Here is an 18472-nt window from a genome sequence, read left to right as displayed (position 1 = left end):
GGCTGCATCCGAGTTGCTGCCAAGAAGGTATCCCATTCCCTGTAATGATTTCTTACCTGACATCAGGAAGTTGGTTTGCAAAAAATGGCAACAGCACTGGGATAGCCTAGATGGCAATAAAATGCGAGAGGTAGCAAATGACATATCTCCTTGGAGGTATAATATGATGCCCCGAAAATGGGAGACGTCTGTTTGTCGTCTCCGTATTGGTCACACTCGGTTGAGACACGAGTTTCTGCTGAAGGGCCAACACCAACCGTATTGTGACGACTGTTTAGTACCTCTAACAGTAAGGCATTTGTTGACCGAATGCCCCAATTATAATAATTTAAGGAATAGATATTTGTTTGAGGCTCAAGGTGAGGGTGGCAGGTTCATCCTTGCCAAGATTCTTGGAAATGATGTGTCCTACCATGCAAGTGGCATTTTTAGATTTATTTCAGAAGCAGGTCTTCTGAAAAATATTTAACTTTTATGACATTCAACTTTTATTATTTTAATTGAATACTCTTTTATTTTTTATTCTATTTTATTTTTTTATTTTTGTATACATAAATTAAATGTTACCGGCGTCAATGACCTTAGATGTCAGGATGCCTGAAAACTTTTAATCAATCAATCAATCAATCAAAGTCAACGTCCTGGCTGCAGTCATTGGAGCAGTCCAGAACGTCTGCCTTCATCGAATGAAGGTACACCTGCCAAACATCCCCTTAAAACGTCTGGTATGGTTGCTCCGGAGACCCCTTTGCAGGGTCACGGTTCTGTGGTTTCGTCTGGACGTTCCAGACGTGACGTGAGTGCTGTTGCTCCCATTGTCATCAATGACGTTGCGGAACGGACGTTACCGAAGTCACGCTCTGACACACTTGTGACTGACCCTAATTTTAGCATGCTGCAGGACATGCAGATGAGACTTTCCTCATTCATGCAGTCTTACCGTCCAGCCCATGAACGACAGGAACCCTCGCTTGCGGAGCATCACGGTTCTAATAAGCGTGACCCTTCTCACCATGCTTCCAAGCGTGAAGTTTCACGTCACACTCACGTGACCCCCAGTTTTCAGCATGCTGCCAAACATGACGCCGAGCATCAGATTCGACGTGATGTTGAACGTCAGTCGATGCAGCCCCGACATGACGTCGATCTTCCTTCTCTTCCTGCTACCCATCGACAGGCTGATGCAGGCTGTCAAGCTGTTCCACACAGTTCCCGACACTGTTGATTCTCCGCCTCGCAAGCACGTCGAACTTCCGGAACAAGTTTTTTCTGAGGAGGAAGTGGATGATCCCCTTTCCACAGGTGTACCTTTGGATACCTTGTCAGAGGAAGAGGAACCTAGATCCTCCCAACAATCTTTAGATTTTAAAAAGATTAAGACTGTTTTTAAGGAAGTTTTTCCTTCACATTTTGTGCCTGTTGCACCACGCTCTCCTCCTTCAGAGTTCACTTTAGGGACATCTACACAAGCTCCCCTGTTTACTAAATTGGTGCTCTCTCGGTCGTCTAAGAGAGCTTTGCGTTTGCTGGGAGACTGGTTGCAGTCCAAAATGGAGTCTTGGCAAGTCAGCCTTTGCCTTCCCCAGCAAAGCTTGCTTCTCGTTCGAGCGTCTGGTATGAGACAGGAGAAGTTCTCGGCTTGGGAGTACCTGCCTCTGCCCAGGGGGACTTCTCAAGCCTGGTAGACTCTCCTCGTCATCTGGTCATGAGACGCGCGAAGATTTTTTGGACCACTTCGGAACTCGACCATCTGCTCAAGGGCGTCTTCCGTGCCTTTGAAGTGTTCAACTTTCTAGACTGGGCATTGGGAGCCTTGAGTAAGAAAGTGTCTGTTTTTAGTAATAATGAGCCTGTGGTTCAGATTATGTCCTGCATGAACAAAGCCGTAAGGGATGGATCTAATGAGCTTGCTGCTCTTTTTACGGCGGGTGTCTTTAAGAAGAGAGAGACGTTGTGCTCCTTCCTGGCTACGGGAGTTACTCCTTGCCAGAAGTTGGAGCTTCTGTTTGCTCCGCTTTCTCGTTCGCTTTTTCCCCAAGAGCTTGTGAGGGAAATAGCTTCATCGCTAGCCTTGAAGGATACCCATGACCTGGTATCTAAAACGGCTCGCAAGGTGCTGCCTTCGTCGTTTTCAGGCAGTAGACCGAAGGTGGACACCCCTGCATTGAAGTTCATTCCTCCCTTTCGTGGTAGAGCCTCCAACAGAGGCAACTCTCACCCTGATGGAAGACGAGGTAAAAGGAGGGGAGCTAGATCAGGTCATGGCAGAGTCTGACTGCCCTCAACTTCAGACAGCAGTAGGGGCCAGATTGAAGAACTTCTGGCAGGCTTGGGAGAGAAGAGGAGCAGATCAGTGGTCCGTCCTCTTGTTGAAGAAGGGGTACAAAATTCCCTTTGTAAAGAAACCCCCTCTAGTCCCAGAGCCAATATATCTCTCTCCCAGATACCGGGAGGACGCAAGAAGACAAGCTTTGCGCCTACAGGTGTCCCTTTTGTTAAAAAAGGGGGCTGTGAAGAAGGTGCTAAACCACTAGTCTCCAGGCTTTTACAACCGCCTCTTCCTAGTTCCAAAGAACTCAGTGGGTTGGAGACCAGTGCTGGATGTGAGCACGCTCAACGCGTTCATTCTGAAATTGAAGTTCACAATGGAGACTTTCAAGTCTGTGATAGCAGCAGGAAGGGAAGGCGACTGGATGGTCTCTCTAGACCTCCAAGACGCATACTTCCATATCCCGATTCATCTGACATTCCAACACTATCTAAGGTTCGTATACGGGAAGGAAGTCTTCCAATTTCGAGCTCTGTGCTTCAGTCTCAGTACTGCCCCTCTTGTGTTTACGAAACTCGTGCGGAACGTGTCGAGCTTCCTACATTCGACAGGTATCAGAGCCTCCCCATACCTAGACGACTGGTTACTCAGGGCATCGTCCTTCGATCGCTGCCTGAAGGATCTCAGATTGACTTTGGCCCTGACGAAGGAGTTGGGTCTCCTAGTCAACGAGAAGTCTCAACTGACCCTATTTCAAATAATTCTCTATTTGGGGATGGAGATACGGAGTCTAGTATTTCGGGCTTTTCCATCTCCCACAAGACTAGAACAAGCTCTCATAAAGATTTGTCTTTACCGAAGGAAGAGCATTTGTTCTGTAAGGAAGTGGATGAGTCTGCTGGGAACACACTCGTCACTGGAGCAGTTTGTTTCCCTAGGGAGACTCGATCTTCGCCCTCTCCAGTTTCACCTCAACCAGCATTGGGACAAGAAGAAGGGTTTAAAAGCAGTGACCATTCTGCTTCCAGAGACGGTCAAGAGATGCCTGAAATGGTGGGACGTCAATCTCAGACTTCAGGAGGGCCTTTCTCTAGCACACAAAAACCCAGACCATGTGTTGTGCTCAGACGCCTCAGACTCTGAGTGGGGAGCAACACTAGGCGAACTAGAATGCTCGGGTCTATGGACCAAAGACCAGGAGAATCTTCACATCAACCAGAAGGAGCTTCTGGCAGTTCTTTTGGCCCTTCAAAGTTTTGAAAAACTAATCCGAAACAAGGTAGTGCAAGAAAACGCAGACAACACCACAGCGTTAGCCTACATCTCCAAGCAAGGCGGGACCCACTCGCAGTCCCTTTACTTCACTTCTGGTTTGGACGAAGGAGAGAAACATCACCTTACTAACAAGGTTCATACAGGGAGAAAGGAACGTGATGGCAGACTGCCTCGGCAGAAGAGGCCAAGTCATTCCCACAGAATGGACTCTGCATCAGGAGGTTTGCGAGAAACTATGGCGGATATTGGGACGTCCGTCCTTAGACCTATTCGCAACCTCGAGAACGAAGAGGCTTCCAACATACTGCTCTCCAGTTCCAGATCTAGAGGCGGTCCACATCGACGCGTTCTTGCTAGACTGGTCTCACCTGGAAGTATATGCGTTCCCCCCCTTCAAAATCCTTTACCAAGTCCTAAAAAAGTTCGCCTCTCACGAAGGAACCAAGTTAACATTGGTTGCTCCCCTCTGGCCATCAAGAGAATGGTACACCGAGGTACATCAATGGATGGTGGACATACCAAGAAGCCTGCCAATGATGTTAGATCTGCTCCAGCAACCGCACATGAAAAGGTTCCATCAAAACCTCCACGCTCTTCGTCTACCTGCTTTCGGACTATCGGGAGACTCTCGAAAGCTCGAGTCTTTTCGAAGAAGGCAGCTAGAGCGATTGCCAGAGCAAGGAGATCCTCTACCATCAGGATCTACCAGTCCAAATGGGAGGTGTTTCGAGATTGGTGCAAAGCCACCTCAATTTCCTCGCCTGATACCTCTATAGCCCAAATAACTGACTTCCTGCTACACCTTGGGAGTGAACGTAACTTTTCCTACTCTACCGGTTTTCAGGCACAGGAACCTGGACCTCTCGAACAATAAAGACCTTCAAGACCTTCTCAAGTCCTTCGAGACTTCCAAGGAGCATTGGATAGTGACACCAGCTTGGAATCTGGATGTTGTCCTGAAATTTCTTATGTCTGAGAAATTTGAACCTTTACACTTAGCCTCTTTTAAAGATCTAGCCTCTTTTAAAGATCTCACTTTAAAGGCACTTTTTCTAGTGAGTCTAGCGACTGCGAAGAGAGTTAGTGAGGTTCATGCCTTCAGTAAGAACATCGGGTTCTGTACTGGAAAGGCAGTATGCTCCTTGCAACTTGGTTTCTTGGCCAAGAATGAGCGTCCTTCCCATCCATGGCCGAAATCTTATGAGATTCCCAACCTGTCAGATGTGGTTGGTGACGAGATAGAGAAGGTCCTGTGCCCTGTGAGAGCTCTTAAATTTTACCTAGACAGAACCAAGAATTTACGAGGCGAGTCTGAAGCCTTATGGTGTTCGGTCAAGAAGCCTTCTTTACCAATGTCAAAGACTGGCCTTGTCGTATTTTGTCAGGTTCTTGATTAGAGAGGTTCACGCTCACTGCGGTGAGGCTGACCTTAGATTGCTGAAAGTAAGAACACATGAAGTCAGAGCTGTGGCAACTTCAGTGGCTTTCAAGCAAAATCGATCCCTACGAAGCATTATGGACGCAACCTTTTGGAGGAGTACAGTGATACCTCTGGATACGAAAGTTTCTGGTTACGAAAAATTCAGGATACGAAAAGCGATTCGAAAATTTTATGCCCCAGTATACGAATAAATTTTCAATATTAAACTTACCCGATAATCATGTAGCTGTCAACTCCGTTGCCCGACAGAATTCTATGGAGGGATACGCCAGCTATCACAATACTAGAAGGGGGTGTACTCACCAGCGCCACCTGTGGCCAGGTACTATAGTACTTCTTGTTGACACCTCCTCAATTTTTCCTCTGTCGTGCTTCCGGCAAGACGTTCTGGGATACGCTTATGATCTTGGAGTATTTTCACGGCTTTTGGTGAAGTATTTCTCTCAGATTTCGGCTGTCGCTTTACTGGAAAACTTCTATATTAGCTTAGATAGCTATTATTTAGTCCTGATTAACGGTTAACGATCTTTTGCTTGATTTGGAATCCCCACTTGGCTAACTCTTTTGATTCAAGATGTCTGACATTTCACAAGCCCCCACCCATAGACGATGTAGGTCTTGTAATAGGCGTATTCCGAAGGCCTCGGTAGATCCTCACACCGCTTGTTCTGACTGTAGGGAAAGGCCCTGTCAGTTAGAAGATCGATGTGAGGAATGCGCCGGACTTTCGGAACTTGATTTTGTCCGTCTTCTTAAGTATTCAACCAAGTTAGAGAGAGAGAGAGTTAGGAGGAGTTCTTCTCACTCTTCACTTTTTTCCTCACCTCATGATCCCCTACCTTTTCCTACCCCTGTAGTGGCTACCCCCGAACCTACTATTTGCCCTCAACCTGATATGTCTGTTGTTTTGCGTGCCATTCAGGTAGTAGAGTCAGTGGTTAGTGATCATAAGTCTCTTATGGCCGAAGTCAAGGAACTTAAGGTCAAGAGTGCAGTGGGTGGTATTAGTGCCAGTGCTGTGACGAGTGCTAGTGTCAGTGCAGTGCCAAGTGCTAGTGTCAGTGTCAGTGTGGTGCGTGAGGATACTTCTGTGCGTGCCAGTCGTCCTCCCAGTCCGGGACCTCTTGCAAGCTCCCAAGCCCAGGGGAGAAGCAATGTCGAAGGGCAAAAGGGTTCGGCAGGCCTTGATCGGCGCACAGAAGTATCCTCGGTGGTTGCGGGCGTGTCTTCCAGAGACCGTCACTCCCACCTGCAGACGATTGAGCCCGTCTTTTACTCGTCTGCTGATCAATTGTCAGGGAAGAAACGCTGGACTCAGGTCTCAAGACCACTCAAACGCAGAGTCCAGACCTCAAGAACTCAACCGGGCTGCAGTCATTGGATCAGCTCTGACTCGCCGCAGTCATCAGTTGAATGCACTCCTCCTAAGAGGAGTAAGGTTCTGCCGCAACAGATCTCTGCTGTTAAGGCTTTACCTCAGCAGACCTTAGTGTCTGCCGACCCCAAGTTGACTCTACTGCAGTCCATGCAGTCACAACTTGCGGTCTTGATGCGTGAGTGTCAGACTGAGAAGGTTACACCTCCTCCTGCGATCGCTCCGCCTGACCGCAGTACTGCCTGCCAGGCGTACGATGTTGAGGCTCCTCAGGATACCTTACCACGCTCTGAGTTTTCTGTTTCCAGTGGTGTGCAGCTCCCTCCGCCTTCCTTAAGGCAACCTCAGCAATGGGAACAGGAAGCTTATACCTTACTTCCTCCGCTTCCACTTGCAGTTCCACCAGTGAGGCAACACTCTCTTGAGGTACAACAACCTCTCCCATCCATGAGTCAGTCTCCTCAGCTCTCGCTGCAGCGAGCTCAACCCTCCTCAAGGCAAGCACCTCAACACCTTAGCCTTGCGCCTCAGGAACCTCAACTCGCGAGACAATTACTGCGTTCTGCGCAGCCACTACCTCATCGCTCACAGCTCACACCTCAGGAACCTCAACTCGTTCCTCAGGAACTTGCTACTGCGCATCCGCCAACCACTCAGCAAGCGCAACCCTTGAGTTCAGACACTCATGCCAGGAGTCAGCCTCCTCCACCCATGCGCCTACCTTCTGCTACTTCTTTTGATCAGCCTTTGCAGACTGAGCCTCAGGTGTTCCCTCAACAGAGTCTTGAGGAGGAAACCACAAATATTGTTGCACCTGGATCCCTCATCAGACGTGGATGAATCCAAGTCTTCTCCACCTTCTATTGACTTTCGTAAGGTCTTGGCTCTTTTTAGGGAGGTATACCCAGACCACTTTGTCTCTGCTATCCCCGCTCTCCGCCATCTGAGTTTTCGCTGGGCATGCAGCCAGCTAAGTCTACTTATACTAAGCTCGTCTTAGCAAGGTCCTCTAAGAGAGCGTTAAGGATTTTAGGGGAGTGGTTGCAGTCTAAGCAACAACTTGGAAAGACTTCGTTCATGTTTCCTCCGACTAAGCTCACTTCTAAAGCGGGCGTTTGGTATGCCACAGGAGAGGAACCAGGCTTGGGAGTACCTGCCTCTGCCCAGGCTGACTTCTCAAGTCTGGTAGACTCTCCTCGTAGAACAGCAATGAGGCGCTCTAAGGTTTGCTGGACCTTCTCAGACCTTGATCACTTCCTGAAGGGTGTTTTTAGAGCATTTGAGATGTTCAACTTCCTAGACTGGTGCCTGGGGGCCCTCAGCAAGAAGACCTCCCCTGCGGACAAGGATTCTGCCATGCTCTTAATGTCCTGCATGGATAAGGCCATTAGAGATGGATCTGGCGAGCTTGCATCGATGTTTGTGTCAGGGGTTCTTAAGAAAAGGGAGCAGCTTTGTACCTTCCTTTCCTCCAGCATCACACCTTGTCAAAGGTCTCAACTCCTTTTCGCTCCGCTCTCGAAGTTCCTTTTTCCCGAAGAGCTTGTTAAGGACTTGTCTGCTGCCCTGATACAAAAGGACACACATGATCTTGTGGCCTCATCGGCTCGTAAGACTAAGGTTGCTACCTCAGTCCCCAGGACTTATCGCACCCCAGTGGCTGATACTCCTGCTACGAGGTTCATTCCGCCCTTTCGTGGTAGAGCCCCCAGCCGAGGAAGCTCCCGTCCAGACTCTTCCAGGAGCAAGTCTAGGAAAAGTTCCAAGGCTTCTAAAGGAAAAAACTGACTCTCCGCATCTCCAGACAGCAGTAGGAGCCAGACTCAAGATCTTCTGGCAAGCCTGGGAAAAGAGAGGTGCAGACGCCCAGTCTGTCAGTTGGCTGAGGGAGGGTTACAGGATACCATTCTGCCGCAAACCCCCTCTGACCACATCTCCCATCAACCTCTCTCCCAACTACAAAGAAGAGGACAAGAGGCTAGCGTTGCACCAGGAGGTGTCGCTCCTTGTACAGAAGAAGGCAGTGGTTATAGTCCGGGACCATCAATCCCCGGGCTTCTACAACCGTCTCTTTCTGGTGGCCAAGAAGACAGGAGGTTGGAGACCGGTGCTGGACGTCAGCGCGCTCAATGCGTATGTCACCAAGCAGACGTTCACGATGGAGACGACGAAGTCGGTCCTAGCAGCGGTCAGGCAGGAGGACTGGATGGTCTCGTTGGACCTGAAAGATGCCTACTTTCACGTTCCTATTCATCCAGACTCCCAACCTTTCCTGAGATTCGTTTTTGGAAAGGTTGTCTACCAATTCCAAGCCCTGTGTTTTGGCCTAAGCACAGCTCCTATGGTGTTTACGCATCTGATGAGGAATATAGCAAAATTCCTCCACTTATCGGACATCAGAGCCTCCCTTTACTTAGACGACTGGCTGTTGAGAGCCTCCACGAGTCGTCGCTGTCTGGAGAGTCTCAACTGGACTTTGGACTTAATCAAAGAACTGGGTCTGTTAGTCAACATAGAAAAGTCTCAGCTCATTCCCTCCCAATCCATTGTGTACCTGGGAATGGAGATTCGGAGTCAGGATTTTCGGGCTTTTCCATCGGCCCCAAGGATAAGCCAAGCCCTAGATTGCATCATGAGCATGCTGAAGAGGAGCAGTTGCTCGGTGAGACAGTGGATGAGTCTCACAGGGACCCTTTCATCGCTGGCCCTGTTCGTCGAGCTAGGGAGACTCCACCTCCGCCCTCTTCAATTCCATCTTGCAGCTCATTGGGACAAGGGTTTGACTCTCGAAGCAGTCTCTATCCCAGTCACCAAAGAGATGAAGACCACTCTCTTGTGGTGGAAGACCAATCTCCTTCTCAGGGAGGGCCTATCGTTGGCTATTCAGACCCCCAATCTTCATCTCTACTCAGATGCATCGGACTCGGGCTGGGGTGCGACCTTGAACGGACAGGAGTGCTCGGGAACGTGGAACGAGGAACAGGGAACGCTCCACATCAACTGCAAGGAGCTACTAGCAGTTCATTTAGCCCTGCTGAACTTCAAGTCCCTCCTGCTAGGCAAGGTGGTGGAGGTGAACTCAGACAACACCACAGCCTTGGCTTACATCTCCAAGCAAGGAGGGACCCATTCGAGGAGCCTATACGAGATCGCAAGGGACCTCCTCATTTGGTCAAGAAGTCAAAACCTCACTTTAGTCACGAGGTTCATTCAGGGCAACATGAACGTCTCAGCAGATCGCCTAAGCAGAAGGGATCAGGTCATTCCCACGGAATGGACCCTCCACAAGAGTGTGTGCAACAGACTTTGGACCTTGTGGGGTCAGCCTACCATAGATCTGTTTGCCACCTCCATGACCAAGAGACTTCCGCTGTACTGTTCCCCAGTTCCAGACCCAGCAGCAGTTCATGTGGATGCTTTTCTGCTGAACTGGTCCCATCTCGACCTTTACGCATTTCCACCGTTCAAGATAATAAACAAAGTCCTTCAGAAGTTCATCTCGCACGAAGGGACACGGCTGACGCTGGTTGCTCCCCTTTGGCCTGCAAGAGAATGGTTCACAGAGGTACTTCAATGGCTAGTCGACGTCCCCAGGACTCTCCCTCTAAAAGTGGACCTTCTACGTCAACCTCACGTAGACAGGTTGCACCCAAACCTCCACGCTCTTCGGCTGACTGCCTTCAGACTGTCGAAAGATTCGCTAGAGCTAGAGGCTTTTCGAAGGAGGCAGCCAGCGCGATTGCCAGAGCAAGAAGGGTTTCCACTCGTAGAGTCTACCAATCTAAGTGGGAAGTCTTCCGGAGCTGGTGTAGAGCCAATGCAGTATCCTCTACCAATATCTCTGTGACCCAAATAGCTGACTTCCTATTACATCTTAGGAATGAGAGATCCCTTTCAGCCCCTACGATTAAAGGGTACAGGAGTATGTTGGCTTCAGTTCTCCGCCACAGAGGTTTGGACCTTTCTTCCAACAAGGACCTTCAAGACATCCTTAAGTCTTTTGAGACTTCTAAAGAGCGTCGTCTACCCACTCCAGGCTGGAACCTAGACGTAGTCTTAAGGTTCCTTATGTCACCTAGGTTCGAACCTCTCCAGTCAGCTTCCTTCAAGGACCTTACCCTCAAGACTCTTTTTCTCGTCTGCCTTGCAACAGCTAAGAGAGTCAGTGAGGTTCATGCCTTCAGCAAGAACATTGGTTTCATGACCGAATCTGCAACATGTTCTTTTCAGCTCGGATTCTTAGCTAAGAATGAACTTCCTTCGCGTCCTTGGCCTAGATCGTTTGAAATACCTAGCCTCTCCAACATGGTAGGTAACGAGCTAGAGAGAGTTCTTTGCCCTGTCAGAGCTCTCAAGTATTATCTTAATAGGTCTAAACCTATTCGAGGACAGTCAGAAGCCTTATGGTGTGCCATCAAGAAACCTTCGAGGCCCATGTCCAAGAATGGGGTTTCGTATTATATAAGGCTTCTGATTAGAGAAGCCCATTCTCACTTAAAGGAGGAAGACCTTGCGTTGCTGAAGGTAAGGACCCACGAAGTAAGAGCCGTAGCTACTTCGATGGCCTTTAATAAAAACCGTTCTCTGCAGAGCATAATGGATGCAACCTATTGGAGGAGCAAGTCAGTGTTTGCATCATTTTATCTTAAAGATGTCCAGTCTCTTTACGAGAACTGCTACACCCTGGGACCATTCGTTGCAGCGAGTGCAGTAGTAGGTGAGGGCTCAGCCACTACATTCCCTTAATCCCATAACCTTTTTTAACCTTTCTCTTGAATGCTTTTATTGTTGTTTTTATGGTTGTTACGGTAGGCTAAGAAGCCTTCCGCATCCTTTTGATTTGGCGGGTGGTCAATTCATTCTTGAGAAGCGCCTGGGTTAAAGGTTGTGTAGAGGTCCTTTAGTAGGGGTTGCAGCCCTATATACTTTAGCACCTTTGAGTTGATTCAGCCTCCAAGAGGAACGCTGCGCTCAGTAAGGAAGACGAACTTAAAAAAGAGGCAGAGTAACGGTTCAAGTCGACTTCCTTACCAGGTACTTATTATTTCATTGTTATTTGAGATAACTGTTATATGAAATATGGGATACTTAGCTATCCTTTAATCTTGTACACTGGTTTTCACCCACCCCCCTGGGTGTGAATCAGCTACATGATTATCGGGTAAGTTTAATATTGAAAAATGTTATTTTTATTAGTAAAATAAATTTTTGAATATACTTACCCGATAATCATGATTTAATTGACCCTCCCTTCCTCCCCATAGAGAACCAGTGGACCGAGGAAAAATTGAGGTGGTGTCAACAAGAAGTACTATAGTACCTGGCCACAGGTGGCGCTGGTGAGTACACCCCCTTCTAGTATTGTGATAGCTGGCGTATCCCTCCATAGAATTCTGTCGGGCAACGGAGTTGACAGCTACATGATTATCGGGTAAGTATATTCAAAAATTTATTTTACTAATAAAAATAACATATTTCAGGATATGAAAACCTTACGAAATCCCAACTTGTCGCCGAGAGTAATTTTAAAAAGCGCGCGCCGCCAGACTTTGAACTTGGGTAGACTCACTTACAGCCTCCTGCTCACCCATTAGTTATCTTCCTACTCAGATGCTAGCCGACGCCATAAGATCCTGCTTGCCTATTGGTCGGCAACTATTCCAGCTTGCTTACGCACTGGCGTTCATCTCTCTCTCTCTCTCTCTTTTCGTTCCGACCGCGGTATCGTTAACAGACATTGTGTGCTTTTGCTTGTTTGACGTAGTGTTAAATACAGTACATTCGTACGCCACGTGTTATCGTTATTAAACATTCGTTACTGTGCACTGTACTGTATTAGTGTTTACTATACATAGTACTGTATATAACGTACGTAGTGTATTATATTACGTATTACTGTAGCCATGGGTCCCAAGAATGTTGCCGAAGGAAAGAAGACGACGATGCTCTCGATGGAGACGAAACTTGAAATCGTAAAAAAGTACGAGTCTGGCATGCGTTTAAGTGCGATCGCCAAGGAGTATGGCCGGAATCCATCTACGATAGGCACCATCCTGAAGCAGAAGGCGGCCATCAAAGCAGCGGCACCTTCTAAGGGCGTCACTATTTTCTCCAACAAGAGAACCCACGTGCATGACAAGATGGAGAGGCTGCTTCTTGTGTGGATCAAAGACAAAGAGATCTCAGGAGACACCATCACTGAGACTACAATTTGCCAGAAGGCCTCTGCCATTTTCGGTGATCTCATGCGTTCTCAGGCCGAAGAAGGAGCAGGAGAAGGAACATCCCAGCAGGAACCCCAAGAGTTCAAGGCTTCTCGTGGGTGGTTCGAGAAATTCAAGAGAAGGACTGGCATTCATTCAGTGGTACGGCATGGGGAGGCAGCCAGCTCGGACACGAAGGCCGCCGAAGCCTTTGTTAAAACGTTCGACGAGTTGACTCTGCAGGAAGGCTACAGTTCGCAGCAAGTTTTCAATTGCGACGAAACTGGGCTTTTCTGGAAGAAAATGCCTCGTCGGACGTTCACCACGGCGGAGGAGAAGAGGCTACCCGGACATAAGCCTATGAAGGATAGGCTTACCCTTGCTTTTTGTGCAAACGCCAGTGGGGACTGCAAGATAAAGCCCCAGCTGGTGTACCATTCTGAAAATCCCCGAGCCTTCAAAGCCCACAAAGTCATCAAGGAGAACCTTCCCGTGATGTGGAGGGACAATGCTAAAGCCTGGGTAACGAGGCAACTTTTCATTGATTGGGTGAATGTCTGCTTCGGTCCGACTGTCCGAAAATATTTGGAAGAAAAGCACCTCCCTATGAAATGTCTGCTGGTGTTGGACAATGCTCCAGCTCACCCTCCTGGCCTCGAGGAATATCTTCTGGCTGAGTATTCCTTCATAAAGGTCCTGTATCTACCGCCTAACACCACCCCTCTCCTCCAGCCCATGGACCAGCAAGTTATTTAAAATTTTAAAAAATTGTACACGAAGCATCTCTTCCAGAGATGTTTCCAAGTCACAGAGAGTACAAACCTCACTCTGAGTGAATTCGGGAAAGATCACTTTAATACCGTGATATGCCTCAAACTCATCGATCTCGCTTGGCAGGAAGTTTTGAGGCGTACCCTGAACTCATCTTGGAGGAAGCTGTGGCCTGATGCTGTCTCTGCACGAGACTTCGAGGGGTTCGGGAAGCCTGGAGGCGAAGCCGAGATCGTTGACGATCCTGAACCCATTCAGCAGTCTGAGGTGGCTGACATCGTACATCTTGGTACGTCCATGGGGCTGGAAGTTAGCGCCGAGGATATAGATGAACTTATCGAGGAGCACCACGAGGAGTTAACGATGGACGACCTGAAGGAGTTGGAGACGATGCAAATGAGTGTTGTTCAAGAGCAGTTCTCTAGCGGTGATGAGGAGGATGTTAAACCTTTGAAAACGGCAGACATTAAGGAAATTCTCGCATGTTTCCATAAAATGGCAGACTACGTCGAAAATGAACATCCAGAAAAAGTTTATACCAACCGTGCGCTTCAACACTGCAGTGACGTTTGCCTAACGCATTTTAGAAATGTGTTGAAAAGTAGGCAGAAACAAGCTTCAATGGATAGTTTCTTATTAAAGAGGCCAACGGTATTAGTAGGCCAAGACGAAGGTGAAAGTGAAGAAAAGAAACAGAAAAGAGGAAGTGATGAAGAATTAGAAGGTGAAAGTAAAGAAAAGAAACAGAAAAAAGAAAGTGATGAAGAAGTAGAAGAAATTTAGAAAATATGAAAAACGTAAAGTTATAAAAAAGCAAAAAAAAAAAATTCAATTTTAAGTTTTATGTTGCCGTTAAGTATTAAAGTCATTTTTTCTTTCATTTTATAGTTTTCCATACGTAATGTTAAGTGTTAATTATTTCTGCCATTTTTTTATTTCGTAAAGTTTAAGTGTTAATGTGTTAAGTGTGTAAATTACTGTACGTAGTCTGTCACTTGTTACGTTTTCTGCCTTATGACATCCTCCTCTGCCGCGACTTTGCTATCGGACATCGTCTCAGTCAAAAGGTAAGTTTCAACTTTTTTTGTTACACTATTTAACTGTAACCTTTCTTTCAGGGTATCAATCCTTAATTTAGGTGTACGTACAGGTAACAATACACCTTCACTGATCCAAATGCTTTACATACAGTACCGTAACTTTTATACAGTTGTAAAGAAAACGGACCGTTTTCTTAGGGCTTGGAGGGGATAACTAGGCTATAACTACGTTATTGAATAATCTCATGGTGGTTTCTGGAATGGATTAGGCTGTTTTTAACGGTTGGGTTAATTATTGAATGATAGAAATGGCTGCATTGCATGTTTATTACTACAGTTTAGCGTGTTTATGAAAGAAAAGGTGTCTTTTCGTAAGGCTTGGAATGGATTAGGCTATTTACATGTAAAATGCGACTCAGGATACGAAACCGTATCCTGAACGGATTACTTTCGTATCCTGAGGCATCACTGTAAATCTGTGTTCGCTTCACATTATTTAAAGAATGTCGAGAATCTTATCGAGGACTGCTACACTTTGGGACCATTCGTAGCAGCGAGTGCAGTAGTGGGTGAAGGTTCTACCACTACATTCCCCTAATCCTAATACCTTTTTTCTTCTCTTGAAACTATTGTCTTTTGGGTTGTATGTGGAGACTGAGACAGTCTTCTGCAATCTTTTGATTTTAGCGGGTGGTCAAACTTGTTTCTTGAGAGTGCCCAGATCAAGGGTATTGGTTGAGGTCCTGTCATAGGGGTGTTCCCCCAGATATGACAGCTCCTAGAGGTCTTTCAGCCCCCTGAGTGGATCGCTGGGCTTCATAAGGATAGCGGACTAATGAGGCAGAGAATCATAAGAGTTAGCTTCCTTATCAGGTACGAACCCTTAAGTTTGTTTTTATCAAAACTCTTGAGTTATATTCCTATGTTGTTTACTGCTGGTCTCTTACCCTCCACCAAGGGTGTCAATCAGCTATATATACAGTCAGCGCGGATCGCTGTGTCCGGGTAGTGGGCCGGACACAGCGTTCCGTGCAAATCGGAGGCATGGAGTTTATCGGGGAAAAAATCGACTGGGACAAATTGACTAATTGGCATCTTTTTATACAAGTTGGCATCTACATATCTGCGTAGGTGGAAGCTAGCCAGTGTGTTTCCTGTAGTCGTGGAGTGAGGTATCAGGTTGAGAGGGCCGAGTTGCAATCGTTCTTTTGTGAGTTCGCGTGGCATTTTTGTGTATCAAACCCCCCCCCGTGATGTCTAGACCCCGTACAAGTCACGATGACATTGTTAGAGTGATAACCTGTCATAATTTAGGTCAGCAAATGAAGGAAATCGTCAGGAATACTGGCGTGAACGAGAGGACAGTGAGGCGCTTGATGGCGAAGTACAAGGCAGGAGGTAGCGCCGAGGTCCCTTCTCACTCTCAGGCTGGTTCCCCTCCCCGGAAGATTCCTGATCGTACTTTACATATATTAAAGCGAACCCTAGAAGAAAATCCAACATTAACAGCTAAGCAACTTAAAGAACAGAACCCTAAATTGTTGAGCGACGTCAGTGTTCTTACGATTCAGGAAAACCTGTCGAAGCGCCTCGACTTCGAGAAAGTGATCGCGCGAAAGAAGCCCGCTATAACTTTGAAACAAAGGCAGAGGTGAGTTGCTTTTGCCAAGACATACAAGGATTGGACCTTGGAGCGGTGGCGTAGTGTCTTGGGGAGTGACGAAGCGACCTTTTGTGTGAGTGAGACGACCGGGAAAAAAGTGTGGCGGCGAAAGGGGTCAGATCCTCTTAAGCCTAATCTCACGGCCAAGACAGTTAAGCACCCAGCATCGCTTATGGTCTGGGGTTCGTTTCCCTACGGTGGTGCCCCAAGCCTTGTTGTTTTGCCTAAAGGCATAACGGTTAATGCTGACCGCTATTTGAACATTTTAAAAGACAATTTAGCGGATTGTTTTGCGGCTACAGGAGCTGAAATTTTTCAGCAGGACGGTGCCCCTTGCCATACGGCTAAAAAAGTGAAAAAGTGGCTGGAAAATAGCAAAGTGAACTATATTCCTGATTGGCCAGGTCAAAGTCCTGATATTTTGCCCATTGAGAACCTTTGGGCGATAGTTAAAGCCCGCCTTCGTAAATAAGTGACGACAAACGTGACACTTCTCGAGGCGGCGCTCCATAAGGTGTGGGCGGAAATACCTGCTGAAATACTCCAAAACCTCGCTGATAGTGTTCCTCGACGACTTTTGGAGGTCAAGAAGAGGAAAGGCTACCCTATAGACAAGTAGCAGGGATATTGGTGAGTGTTCAATTAAATTTTTATTGATTTATATTGTGTATTAGTGTAGATATGGGGGGGGGACCAAAATGAATGCACGGCGGATGCTGCCCGGACACAGCGATCCGCGCTGACTGTATATCCACCGGCTAAGTCTAATGTTTAAAAATTATATATTCATTATAAAATAAATTTTTGAACATACAGTACTGTACTTACCCGGTGGATATATGTAATTAAACTCCCTCCCTTCCGCCCCTCTAGAGACCTATGGGTAGAGAAGACCTGAGGACTTGTGGAATGATTCCAGTATCCTGGTGAGTGGTGGCGCTAGTAGTACACCTAGCTTCCCAATCTACGATTGCCCGTGAGTTTTGAATTTTCTGCCGTACGTCAGAGATGTTAGCTATATATATCCACCGGGTAAGTATGTTCAAAATTTTATTTTATAATGAAAATATCATATTTACTTAAGGCAGAAATATCGTTAAAGGTGGTTATTTTTTCTCATTGCAGTAGGAAGTGCTTTAGTGTTTCTGCTTCAGCAGCCAGACCTTCTACCAAGTCCAACACAACGTTTGGCAGCAATTACTATTCTTCATGAATTATACAGAGGAGAGCCACCGCCTAATAACCCATTTTTACCTGTGTTTGTTAACTTATTGGTAAGCATCTTTTACATTTTTATCATTTTACTTTCTTTTGGTGCCCTGTGTTATAGTTATTGTACAGTAATTTGCTTTAATTTAAAGATTATTTATTTAAGAGGATGAAATTTCGTAATACAGTATTGATTTATTATTGGAATCCTTTTTCCAAGGCCATTATTATTGATGTTCTTTTCTACTTGATATTCTTTTTGTGGTAAAGCACCCGCCAGATGATATAGTAAAAGGAATCGGTAAAAAATTAGAATTTGCTGGTCAGCTACCAAGGATCAGTCCATCAGAAACTGTCTTCTTATCAACCCTCATCTCCGAAAAAAACAGCAAAGAAGTAAGTTTACATTTAGGTAATTTTTAGAATAGTAATACTGTTAGTAATATATCACTTTACCTTAAGGGGCGTGACTCACGATCTCTGCTTGGAATTTTGGAAATTCAGGTTATTGGATTTTGCTATATGAACACTTATATTTCATTTGTTCCTGCTCTATAGAAAAACCTTACGCTCTTTACGTAGGAGTATTATTTCGGCGCTAGCTGAAAACCTGCCATTAAGCTTTTACGAGGAGTAACTACCCTCCGCTAGTTAGCTGAGTCAGGTAGCTGGGGTAACCCACCACCTCGTTCACACCAGCACTAGTAAACACTCGCCACTTTTTATTTTACCCTGGTGGAGTACAGACATTATTTTACTCTTCCACCAAAACAAAATAAATATTTTCCTATTGAACTGGTCTAAAGAAAAATTTCCTTTTGATATTCTATTTCTCTTTGAAGTGTGACTGCTCTTAAGATCCCTTAATATGTGGGTTTGTCCTGGCATTGATTGGCGCCGTTGCAACACCTTTTTGTTGGCCGAGCCGATGGATCCTCATGGTCTCTGCCCTGCATGTAGGGGTCACTCATGTATGCAGGAATCTCCTTGCCAGCTGTGTCAGGAGTGGCCACCCTCCCAGAGGGTAAGGTTCGGTAGGCGGCGGAAGGAGAGCGGAGAAATCTTGCCATCGATCTCCATTGACTCGACCTGCCCGTGATGACTGCTCGTACGAACTCCCCTGGGGGTTAGACATGTACAAGTGGCGCTCGTGCGATTCAGGGACAACCTTACGTGTAGGGGCCTCCATTGCTTCCCCTAGCGCAGCAGCACCAGCTGCCGACGTA

The 18472-nt window shown here is 46.8% G+C and overlaps 1 protein-coding gene across 1 annotated transcript in view; it reads left to right on the top strand.

Moving 5' to 3' along the window:
* LOC137638698 (CCR4-NOT transcription complex subunit 11-like) overlaps positions 1-17669 on the top strand; it is a 104161-nt gene extending 86492 nt beyond the window's left edge. Inside the window, exons 3-4 of the mRNA XM_068371022.1 lie at positions 17163-17311; positions 17517-17669. Coding sequence (XP_068227123.1) covers positions 17163-17311; positions 17517-17669 — 302 coding nt within the window. The remainder of the gene's footprint in view (positions 1-17162; positions 17312-17516) is intronic.
* Positions 17670-18472: the final 803 nt, after the last annotated feature.

This window comes from Palaemon carinicauda, chromosome 1 (assembly GCF_036898095.1).
Source record: "Palaemon carinicauda isolate YSFRI2023 chromosome 1, ASM3689809v2, whole genome shotgun sequence".
NCBI lineage: Eukaryota > Metazoa > Arthropoda > Malacostraca > Decapoda > Palaemonidae > Palaemon > Palaemon carinicauda.
Note: the sequence above shows the minus strand (reverse complement) of the source record. Positions and strands in the feature narration are given on the sequence as shown.